This window comes from Pteropus alecto, unplaced genomic scaffold (genome assembly GCF_000325575.1).
Source record: "Pteropus alecto unplaced genomic scaffold, ASM32557v1 scaffold76, whole genome shotgun sequence".
Taxonomy (NCBI): Eukaryota; Metazoa; Chordata; class Mammalia; order Chiroptera; family Pteropodidae; genus Pteropus; species Pteropus alecto.
Window position 1 is genome coordinate 28577614 of NW_006443138.1, and position 12400 is coordinate 28590013.

At 44.8% G+C, this 12400-nt stretch overlaps 1 protein-coding gene across 2 annotated transcripts in view; it reads right to left on the reverse strand.

Annotated features, from left to right (window-relative positions):
* SLC6A13 (solute carrier family 6 member 13) overlaps positions 1–12400 on the reverse strand; it is a 36594-nt gene that overhangs the window by 7479 nt on the left and 16715 nt on the right. Inside the window, exons 4-7 of one of the 2 annotated variants that reach the window (XM_006923870.1) lie at positions 11284–11424; positions 7868–7952; positions 7069–7201; positions 6033–6167 (exon numbers count right to left, since the gene is read on the reverse strand). In XM_006923870.1, coding sequence (XP_006923932.1) covers positions 6033–6167; positions 7069–7201; positions 7868–7952; positions 11284–11424 — 494 coding nt within the window. The remainder of the gene's footprint in view (positions 1–6032; positions 6168–7068; positions 7202–7867; positions 7953–11283; positions 11425–12400) is intronic. The other variant, XM_006923871.1, reaches the window with a different exon arrangement.

The window sequence follows — 12400 nt, forward strand, 5'->3', positions numbered from 1 at the left end:
CATTTCTCATCTTTTGCCTGGATCTCCCCCAGTAGCCCCCAAACAGGCCCCTGCTTTCCTTTCGCTAGTACCGGTGTCCCAAGGCCCCCACACACCAGGGCCTCAGCTTCTTTCTGTGCAAAGCTCCTCAGTCCCTTACCTGCCTCTCCCTGCCTGTCTAACCATCACCACCACCCTCAACCTCCCTTTCTCTTGCTCTCTGATTCACCCCACCAAAGTGGGTCCAGGGGACTCACTGACAAGCTGACTACATCAGAATCACATTGATTCCTCGGTCAGCATCCCCAGCTGAGATACTGAATCTCTAGGGCTAAAGGAGAACCCAGAAGTCTGTATTATTTTCAGAGCTCAATGGGCGATCCTACTGAACAGTTAGATGTGAGAATCATTGCCCTACAGCCCCCGAACACTGGCATCAGGGACCCAATCAAAGCACTCACTCTTCTTGTTACAGTTGTTTCTGCAGGAATGGGGAAAGATGGTGAAGAAAAGGGGAGACTGGCTCTAGCCTCCTGTACCTTCTGCTCACTGTGACTCCCATCCCCATTTCCCTGCTGGAGCTGCCACCAGGGAAAAGGGCTCAGAGGCAGATCCAGAAGGGCCTGGCAAGCAAGAAATAGCACAAAGGATGGAAACATCTGGGGATTTTTTTAAACTTGAGGAAAATCATATTGGGAAAGGAGAGAAGGCATCGGGATTTATTTCAGAAGTGAAAAAAGGAAAGGGTAGGAATGAAAAGAAAAAACCTGCAGCCAAGAAGGGAGGTGCTTGCAAAATTCAGCGTGATGCCACAAAGTTTGAGGCTAAGCCTTGGATGGTCTATTTGCTCCTTCAAGGTGTTTCGAATCCTTTTTTTAATTCTAAAATTCTGCTCCCCGTCCCTCCCTCCCCCCACCCGACACACACACCAGATACTGTGAAACGGTCATCTCAAGAAAACTCAGTGGCCTCTGGTCTGAAGGTCACTCTGTTCTATTTCGTTCTTGCTCACTCAGTAGGTTACAAGTGGCTCTGAGCTTGTACAGCAAGGATTTACCCGGGGTCAGAGATGTAGGGCTGGGGAGCGATGCTTATCTGCCTAGGGCTCATGCAGTAATAAAATCAGGTGATCTCTCCCAAACAAGTTATCCAGGCCTAGGGTGTTTGCTCCCACGCTTCTCAATACACAGGACGCAGATGGACCCACACGTTACCAGGGAAACTGTCAGTGCCCGCAGAGACGTCTGTGGCCGCCCCTATGCCGGCAGGGGGCGCAAATCCTGTGGTTATGAAGTTTTCTAAACTTGGGCTTGGGAAGAAAAATTGTGACTTGGCAGTTCACCTCACCCCGAGGGAGATAGACTAAGACTGAGTTGGGAGAAGAGGTTAATGAGAACAAAGAAAATTGCAGCAGGAGGGCTGAGAGTTCAGAGTGCAAGGGTCAGATATGGTGCCTTTGACTAAAATCCCCCTTACTGGGAGCTTGGCAAGCCCCAGCTCTCTGCACAGCAGCTGACTAACAAGCCTGCTGGGATGGGGGAAAGGAATGAGGTCAGAAGAAGGAACAAGCAGGGCAAGCTGTTCTGTTCCCACCGCAGGCGACCCACTCCCCGCCCATGCCAGGAGCCCTGGTTTCCAGGACAAAACTCCAATGTGTCTTTGGCTGGGGCAGAAGACTGACCAAGAATAAAACAAGTGTGAAAAACATTTGGTGGAGTACACGCAAAAAAAAGAGTTCTCTGGGGCATAGAAGAAGAGAGAGACCTCTAGAAGGTTCAGGAAGGGTGCTTTCAACTTTGAGTTCAACCTCTTTTAGAAAGGCAATAGTATGTAATGGAAAAAGCCTGGGCTTGGGAGTCAAAATGAACTGGGCTCAATCACTAACTCTATTAATTACTAGCTGTGTGATCTTAGGCAAGTCACTTAACCTCTCTGAACCTTACTTCTCTGTTCAGGAAAATGGGTATAATAACAAATAATGTATGTAAAATGCTTAACATAAATAAATATTAGTTCCCTATCCCACCTGAAATAATTCTGGAATAATAAAAAACAGCCCTTAAGACTCTCAAATAATTAATATTCTTTGGAAAATGAATATCATGGTGATTAAGATAGCAGACTCCAAAAGACAACTTGAGATGAGACCCAAGTTCCCTCCCCCCCCCCCCCGCTGCCACACACACACACACACACACACACACACACACCCCATGCTAGTTTTGTGGTTTGGGGCAAATTTCTTAAGTTTTCTGAGCTTCAGTTTCTTCAGCTGTAAAATGAGGCTAACACCTAACTAACTCCCAGGGTTGGTGGGAAGATTAAACTGTGTCATACATTCAGTAAAGTGTCTGGCGAATAATAAGCATGTGATCAATGTGTCAGCTACTGCTGCTGTTTGTCATTGGCTTATTTTAAAAAAGCAACCCACCTTACAGTGATGGTGGGGGCCCATAGATTTCAATGTAAAAATATACATATATAAAAAAAAGACTCATTTTAATCAATAGTTAGAATAGCTTAGCATAGAGATTTAAAAGTTTCAACAGAGGATCTTTGGACACGCTATCCTCCAACCCCTGACCTTATCAACCTAACAAAGTGCAGTAGAACAGTCAAAAGGAAAGAAACAAGTGCCAGAATAAAGCATACACTGCACCAGTGGAACCCTGAGTCTCCAGTGGCCTTCCCCATGTGAAAGAGACAAGCCCCAGGAACACCAGGAGAGGCGGCAACTTTCCTGGCACACAGCAAGGCTGGAGAAAGGAGAGGAAACCAAATAACCCAGCATCATCTCTGCCTGACTCCCTGCTCCCACACTGAGTGCTTGCCAGAGAGATGTCTTTGGTCTTTGTGTCGGGTAGCGGGAATTTTACACCTTTCTCAAGTGCCAGGCAAATGCCAGTTAGAATTATCATACTTCCTGGGGAGTACCAACTACAATCAATTAGGGCTCTGGCAGGGTGCCTCACCCTGCAGGGGCTGCTCTGCTCACAGACAACAAAGGCCTCGCTTCAGCATGGGACCAGGACCAGGCCGTTAATAAAGCATCTCAGAAGCTCAGGACCACGTCTGGTTCTTGAAACATCTCCCTCCCCACGGCCTCAGAGGACTTGGAAGACATATGCTCCCTGCACAGCCTACAGCTGGCTGGGGTTAGAAGGATGGTATCCTGGAGACCCGATTAAGATGTCTTATCTCTTGCAGTAAACCAAACACAGAATTATGGCCTTATTAACTCTCAGAGTTGAAAGCTATCTGGTCCGCTTTCTTTATATTTGATGGAAGATGATAGATAGATAGATAGATAGATATAGATGATTGATAGAGCACTCTGCCTAGAATAGGTCTGACACATAATAGATGCTTAACAAATTCTGCTAAACAAATGAGCTATGAGATAGAGGTTGTAAAGCATGTGGAATTTGTCATCATTTGGACCTGGATTCCAGGTACAGGTGTGAGTATAGAAAATTCTTTAAGTTCTCTAGTCCTTAATTTCCTTATCCATAAAATAAGGATATCTCATTGATCAGCTGTGAGGATTAGCTGAAACCACGTATGTAAATCTCTTAATGCCAGAGATGTAGTAAGTAGTCAAAAACTGTTAGCTATAAATCACTGATCAGGACAACCAAGGCATTGATTATGGAAGCCATAAATCAGTTCCAGAACTCGGTTCTCCTTCACTCTCTCAGCCTACCTGCCTGTCTCTTGGCCTGAACATGTCCCTCCTTCCCAGCCTGACCCCCAAACAATTGCGGGCTTTGCAGCGTAGCCACACCTCGAGTCACACCTCCTCTCCTCCCAAACCACAGTGGCTTCCACTTGTACAGGTGATCCAAGCCAGACTCTACACCTGTCCTTCAAAGCCTTCCTTCAACTCTGCTGCCCCACAACCCTCTGCTTGATACCTACTTTCTCTCATGACCCTTTGGTTCCAGGTAAGCCAAGAGCTTATGATTCACAAAATAAAAATACACTTTGTTTGGCCTGCCACTTACTCGCTGTGTGACCTTGGGCCCGGTTGGCTTATCTGTGCAATGAGGAGTTAGCACTAGGTGATCTCTGGAGCCCTTTTAGCTCTGAAGGCTACGGCTCTACAGTTTGACTCCAAAGCCTGCCTGCAGCTCTCGTGCCCCACATGGAGATGATGCAGCTGCAATCTGTATCTCTGTTATGTCTAAGAAGTGGGAGAGGGGAAGGATAAATTTGTGTCCCACCAGAAGATTGTTGAGAAGTGCCCAGGACTCAAGGCTACTTGACTCCACAGGGAGATTTCTGACTGTGGGAGGCCTGGCAACCCCTCTGGAACCCCGGATGGAAGAAGTCATAACTCTGCCAGGGTGGTTGGGAGAATTGGGAATAATTGAGCTCTGCATCACCCCAAATTCTGCACAAGGGGGAGCCATTGCTTCTGTGTGAATTGAGTCCCTGGCCTCAGAGGGATGGTGGAAGTGTGTGCCACTCCCTTTTCTCTTGCTCTCTTTCAGCAATTTCAGAGACTGTGCTGGTGCTTTACTATTTAAAATGTTTGAACAGCCATCCACTTGATCATCTTCTCTGTGCTGGGCTCCTCCCATCCTAAATCTCCTCGGGGCCTCTATCATAGAAAACCTCCTCCAGCACTAAGGGAGAATCTCCCCAGGGAGGAAGAGGCAGGGCATGGAGCTGGGTAATACATCTTAGGGATCATGGGATAGGGGGAGCTTGCCCACACTCCCCAGCCCTCAAAAACTTCTGGCTGTAACTGCAGTGTCCACGATAGATGATTGGATAAAGAAGTTGTGGTACATATATACAATGGAATATTACTCAGCTATAAGAAGAGATGAAATACTGCCATTTGCAACAACATGGATGGACCTCGAGATAATCATGCTAAGCGAAATAAGCCAGACAGAAAAAGTTGAAAATAACATGATATCACTTATATGTGGGATATAAACCTAAAAGCAACAAATGAATAGGACAAACAGAGACTCATGGACATGGACAATAGACTAGTGGTTACCAGAGGACTATAGACTAGTAGTTACTAGTGGGGTGGGGGAGGAGGGGAGAGGTAGATGGGGTAAAGGGGGTCAAATATAGGGTTTAGGGGGAGGGCGAAGTGAGTAAAGGGGATCAAATATATGGTAACTGGACTTTGGGTGGTAAACACACAATAGAATATACAGATGTCAAGAGATAATGTACACCTGAAAATTATATAATTGTATTAACCAAAGTTACCCCAATAAACTTAATTTTAAATAATTAATTAATTAATTAATTTTTAAAAATGACTTGAACAAAGAGAAAAAAGTAAATGAATTATTTTAATGGTTAATAAAGACACCCAGCTCAGTAGCGGGGGGCGAAATTTAAAAAATATTTTCCCTTGGAAAAAAATAAAACTTCCGGCTTTCAAAATGGCTGCCAAACAGGAGCAGGCAAGAAATCTGTCAGAAGCAGTGGCTTCTTATTTGAGGCCCTGTTTTACAAACGTCTCTAGCAGCATGGTCCCTTCTCTTGGAGAGAGAGGGTTGCCCACAAAGAAGCTGGCTGAGGGGAGTGAAGAGGCAAGGGCCTCTTGACAACTGAGGGAAACTCAACACCAGCCCAGCTGGGAGGGGCTGGGAGGGGCTGGGGAACTGGGCCTAGGAATGGGCCATGTGACACAGGGAAGAAACCAGAAGGGGTTGGTGGAGATTTAAGAAATAGAGAGGAAGCCAGGTGTGAAATGAGATCTCCAAGTGAAAAACTTCAAAAAGAGGATGGGCAGATGTGGAGGAATGGGACCAGCCTGTGAGTAAGGACTGTTAGTGACATATTTGCTGCCCCTGAGAAATATTATTACCCCACCCCCGCCCCGCTTTCCTGGCAGCTGTGAACCAAGGAAGGGGACCAGGAACAGCTGCTAACAGATGTCTGCAACACCCCCCCACCACCACCACCATGGAATCCTTAGGGCTGAGCCAGGAGCAGGGATGTCCCACCAGTGCACAGAGAAGATCGACAGTTCAAGTGCTTCCAGGGCCACATGATAGCACTTGTCTGTGGCTTCTTACCTGGGGATCCCACAGACGAGTGAGGTTTGGGTACAGATAAAACTGAATTCCTTGGGCTGCCCCAGGCAGCGTCACCCCTCGAATTAACAGGACCACCAGCATGAGGTAAGGGAATGTGGCTGTGAAGTACACCACCTAGCCAAGGGGCAGATGAGAGACAAGAAACTCATCAGTTAGGAGGAACGGAGGCTGGAGACCCTGCAGGGATGCTGGAGGCAGGAGCTCCCTGACTACAGGATAGGTCAAAGTGGTTCCTCTTCTGCTCGTACATCCTCACCCCCGCAGCTGCTCAGTTCCACCTCTCCTCTGCCATGAGCCACGACCTCTCCTCTCCCTTCCCCTTCTAGCTTAAAGCACTCATCCTCCCCCTAACACATACCCAGTAAATATTTGTTGAGTGACTGCATGAACTTAGGCATTCTCCCAGCAAGTATGTTTAGATTTATGGCAAGGGTTGTCGTGTGAAAAGATCTGTAACACATGATCCCTGTCCTCACAGAGCTTACAAGCCTAGTGCAACCAGACGACCAGATTAGGAAGGAAGCCTTGTCAGAGGCCTCCATGGCAAGAGTCCAGAAGAACTCAGAATGCCCTTCTAACACCTCATACACTCTAGGGCAAAGAGTTCCCTCAAGTTCTCAGGTTGGCTGAGAATTATTTTGAGACTAATAGTCTTAATGGAACTCTTTTTCCAAAGAAATGTTGTATGAATGAGGGAGCTATGAACTGTGTTCAATTTGCAATGTGCCCACACATATGGTATATTCCAAGATGAACTTCCTCTGGAAGTGTCTTTCTTGCCTTTCTCTCCTTCTCTCTCAATCTTCCATTCAATCTCCCAAATACCAGAAGGACATGGAATTAGATCCAGGGGAGGCACAGAATCAAAGAAGAGCACCACATAAAATTTTCATTGGGTCATTTCCTCCTTCCCATTCTTGACTAGGCTACCACTTAGGAAACTCTTGGGTGACTGAACCCCCAGTGAGGGCAGAGAGTCCTGGGATGGGCTGACCAGGAGCTCTCCAACACGGACCTTGCCCGTGGACTTGACCCCCTTCCAGATGCAGAAGTAGCAGATGACCCAGGCAAGCAGGAGGCATAAAGCCAGTTCCCAGCGCAGGGCCCCCAGGTGCTGGATGCCATCAGAGATCTTCAGGACCCGCCTCCTGGGGAGAGAAGTTTGAGCCGGGCTCCACTTTTGCTGCTGGCCTTCTTTTTGCAGCCCACATGTCTTGGGCAGCGAGCCATGCCTCCAGGCTCTTGTCCAAAGGCTTGTTAGCTCTTGTTGCCCGAAAACATGAGGCTCTTCTTTACCCAGAGATGGGGGTACATATAGAGGAAGGCAAACATAAACTATTCCCAGATCAGTTTGCTCTGGGAGGCTGAGTACCAATGTAACCTGGAGAAGGAGGCACAAACACATTTTCTCAACCAGAGTTTTAGGACATGTTGATATTAGGAATCGTGCCTGAGATGAACACTAGTACTGGGGGGAGAGGAAGATAAGAGGCAGTGCTCATGCAACTGAAGAGAAGGGTGTGGTTAGGAGTGTGGGCTCTCATGCACGTGCACTGTCTGACATGAGCATGGGCACGTGGGGGAGGGAAAGCAGGCACACTAGAGGAAAGTTGTGAAATTCTCATCTCTGAAACCAGTTCTACATTAGCCACAAATATAGGCACAATAGAAAAAAGCCACTTAGGTGACAAGGCCACCAAAGAAGGAAATGGAGATTCTTCCCTTGCACTGAGAGCCACAGCTGCACGAACCATCCCTGTGCCCTTCTTTCAAGCAAACAACCCACATTAGGATGGGGAACAAGGCTCACTTACTCCCAGAACTCGATGACAGGAGAGGTGGCGTTCTCAGAGGTCACATTCAGGGAGCCATTGGTCCTCTGGAACTCCACACAGTGTTCTACTCATGGGGCCCAGGGAAGGAAGCAAGAGTAAATTATTAGCCAGTATTTGGGGTGAAATTTTAAGAGAATGGAAGTAAGGTATCTGGAAGGAACTGGGCTGAAGTTGTATATACAAAACATTCTCAAGCACATAACGACCTCAACAAACCCACCCCGCTCTCTCTCGCACACTTTTACTTGTCGGTTTTTAAATGTTTGGTACATATTCTTTAAAAACATGATCAGATGGCATCAGGAAAGATGCTCTGCATGCCATCTGCTCCAAAGTATATAAATATTTCTACGTAACTGTTGTATATAAACTCATGAGCTTTGAGGAATAAGAATGCCTTCTAGGGAAGTGATACTGCTGAGTAGCTAAAGAGCACAGGTATAGGTAAAGGTACAGATACAAGAAACTCTGGCTGGAATCCTGACCTTCTGGTTATTCACTGTTGACTCCCTAAGCCTCGCTTGCCCCGTCTCTAAAATGGACATAAGAACATCTATTTGTAAGATTGATGGGGGATTAAATGAAAACATGTCTGTAAAGTGCTCTATAAGTAATGGCTCCTAATTATCTGTACTTGACTTTGGAGTTTCACAAAGAGTTTTCACACTGTTTTTTACATTTTATTAGTATAGTAATCTTAAAAAATATTAAGACAGATGTTTTCCCCATTGTACACATAAAGAAGTGAGTCTGCTTAGAAATGGCCTGTCTTAGTTTATACGTGACTGAAGGAGGGCTAGAATCCAGTCCAGCAAATTCTGTATATTCCACCTTCAAAATATCTAGAATCTGACCTTTCTTGTCACCATCACCATTACCACCATCCTAGTGCAGGTCACCATCATCTCATGCCCCCACCAACTGGCTTCCAGTTTCTACTCTATCCTCTCTAGTCAAATCTCCATACAGCAGTCAGAGAGATATTATTTAAATTTAAGTCACAGTTTATGTCACACCCCAGTTTAAAACCTTCTGATGGGTTTCCTATCCCACTCAGAGAAAAAAGCCAAAATCCTGTAGTCACATCCAAGGCCCTAATGATCTACCCCATCCCTCCAACCTCATTTCCCACTGCTCCCCACTCACCACTCCAGCCACATGGATTTCTTGCTGTTCCCTGGGTGCCACAGGCACAGATGCTTAAAGCACTGGTGCCCCAGGATCTTTGATTGAGTGTCTCTTCTACCTAGTGTCTGCTCCCTGCCACCTCAATGGCTCACTCCCCCTCCTCCCTCAGAGCATTACTTACTCAAATGTCATCTTCTCAGAGAGGCCTTCCTTGATAGCCCATTTAAAATTACAGCCCCTCACCTCTAAAACTCCTAATCCTTACTCCCTGTTTTATTTTTCTCTACAGCATTCTTCTAACATGATAGCTATTTCTCACTTATTTTATGGTCTGTCTCCTGTCACTAGAATGACAACTCCATGCAAGCAGGGACCTGTGTTTTCGTACATTATCACATCCCCAGTGCTTAGAACAGAGCCTGGCATAGTCGGAGCTCAATAATATCTGTTGAATGATTGAACGCCAATCGAGCACTCTTTTCACTAGACATGTTACTTTCCTTGAAGCTTCAGCACACCCAGAACAACGTTGTTTCATCTTGACAGGGCAGGACTTCCTATGCTAGTAAAGATACTAGGCTCAGAGTAAAATCAGACTCATTAGGAGACATGTCCAAAATACCAATAAGCAGAAGGCTTGGATTTTGAGTTTGCCTCAGAATTGTCTCAGAGACACTCACCACCCCCAATCAACCTAAAGGCAGATGGGCCTAACAATGCCCTGAAGCAAAAGCCCAAAGTCACTAAAACTTCACAAAATTTTACAAGAGGAATTCCACTGAGGTCTGGATAAATCAACCATCTGGATAAATCAACCATCTGACAAAGCTGGTTGTCAAGGGTGAATTCAGTGCACATAGATGAAAGGAAGGAAGCAAGCAAGGGAGAGAGGTAGGGGGTAAGAGAAAAAAGAAGGAAGGAAGGAGGGAGGGAGAGAGAGAAGGAAGAAAAAAAATATATCATATAAAGAAAATATTGGAATAAAACAGATTTTTGAAACTTGATTCATTCAACAGATATTTTTGAGTGATTGTGATGTAGGCAGCACTGTGCTAGGCACAAAGGTTGTAAAGATAAAGACATCTTTTCTGCCTTCAAGATCTTGCTGACCTGTGGGAAAACCAGACCAACAAACAGACAAAAACCAGGGTAGGAGCCAGTGCAGGTCCTGACAGATACATTTGAGAAGAACCTAATACATCTTGAGGTGTCAGGGGAAGTACCTCCAAGATTTGACTTTTCACTTGAAAAATGGTGGAATGGAGCTGGTGGCAGAGATCCTCCAGGGAATGCCTGGAAAGGGAGCATAAAGTTTGAGGGCAAGAGGGGCCTTGAACACCATACTAAACATTGCAGAAATATGCCTCCCTGCTAAGTAAAAGATTCAAACTACAGATTAGATCTGAGAAACTTATCTGAACAAAAATAATTAATCATGGACAGGTAAGCCCTGACAAGCCCTGAGTGATATCTGGGCAGTGAGAGCAAGACAATAGTGCTGAGTTCCCAAACAGGACAGGTCCAATATGCTTTCTATCTGCACCACCAAAGGGTGGCCACTAGCCACATATGGCTCTTTACTTTTAAATTAGTTAAAATTAAATAAAAATTTTTAAATTCAGTTCTTCGCACGCACTAGCCACATTTCAAGTTCTCAAAAACCACATGTTGGCTACCATTCTTGACAGTATATCATCACAAAGTTCTTTTGGACAGCACTACCCTAGGTATTTTTAATTTTTTGTTACTTTCAATTCATTAGACTCAGTAGTTCTATTGCCATACATGGCTCTTGCAGTCTTACAGGGATGAGAGAAAATTAATTGTTATTACAAATTATATTGATGACATACAAAACTGCTTATTCCCTGGTTAAATCCAGATAAATTGTAAGTTTGAAAGACCTAAAATAGTATCAGAGAGAAGACATGAGAAACAAAAAAATGAACAAACAATGTATACATGTATCAACTAATCATATTTCAAATCGGAATAAATAAATAGTAAACCACATAAATTGTCAGTTCTATTTATAATACATGAATTCATAATACATTAATTGAGTAGACTTTAAAATTCTTTGACATTTTGCCTGTGATGCTGGTGAAATCTCGCTCTTATCTTCGATATAAGATCTCTATGACCCATTTGGCTGATTTCTAGTAAGTTATGGTTGGGAATTTGATTGCCTGGGATACAGGGACAATCCCACTCTTGGTTTACGTGGCAGAACAGCAGGAGGAAATGAACTCCGGAGATGACCTTACCTGTATTCCACTCATGGTGGCAGGTTCCCCAGGGAAGGTCGATCGTGAAGCTGCTAAAGAGGTAGAAGAGGGCCCAGGCCAGAACAATGATGTAGTAGATGTTGAGGAGGATGACGATCATCTGAGAGGCATAGCCGATGCCTGGATGGGGAGAGGGGCAGAATTGGGCTAGGGACAGTGGACAGATTTCTCACACATTACCCACCTCTGCTTAGGAGAGGGTTCATGCTCCACTGTCAGTGTCCTAAAACAGAAACTGCTGGGGCCTAGTCTCCTGGCTCTCTTCTCTCCTTCCCCAGTAGGCAGGAGTGTGCTGCCTGCTCCAACAGCCTTTCCTAAGTCAGAAGGGGACTTTTGTCCCCTGCTTTCTGCTGCCCTATTTCTGGCTTCCTGTGTGTTGTCATCTTTATTAAGTTCTGAAAGTTCACTAACTCAAAGTTATTTTTCAAATGTGTAAGACTAAGTCCAAAGCAAAGAACTATTAAATAAATTATGATATATCTACTTGGTAGAGATTTATATGATCATTAAATGGTTGTTGTAGAAATGAAAAACAACACTAACTGAAAAAGAGATGTAAACTGTGCATATTCTATATTAATAGATATGTAAACTCTATATACAGAGAAAGAAAGAATGAAATAAAAGCCCCAAACTGGAAATAATCCAAATGTTCTTCAGTGTGTAAATGGTTAAATAAATTGTGACATATCCATACCATGGAATACTACTCAGCAACAAAAAGGAATGAACGATTGATACAAGAACAAGCTGGATGGATGTCAAAGGCATCATGCTAAGTGAAAAAGCCAATCTCAAAAGGTTCTGTGCTGTATGTTTCCATCTATATAACATTCTCAGAATGACAAAATTATAAAGGTAGAGAACAAATTAGAGCTTGCTAGAGGTTGGGGGTGGGGCAATGTGGCTACAGAGGAGTAGCAAGATGGAGATCTTTGAGGTGATGGAGCAGTTCTGTATGTTGATTGTGGCTGTGGTTACATAAATCTACACACACACAGTGATAAAATTACACAGAATTATACTTACACAGACACAAATGAGTGCAAGGAAAACTAGTGAAATCTAAATAAGGTCTGGATAGTACCAACATGAG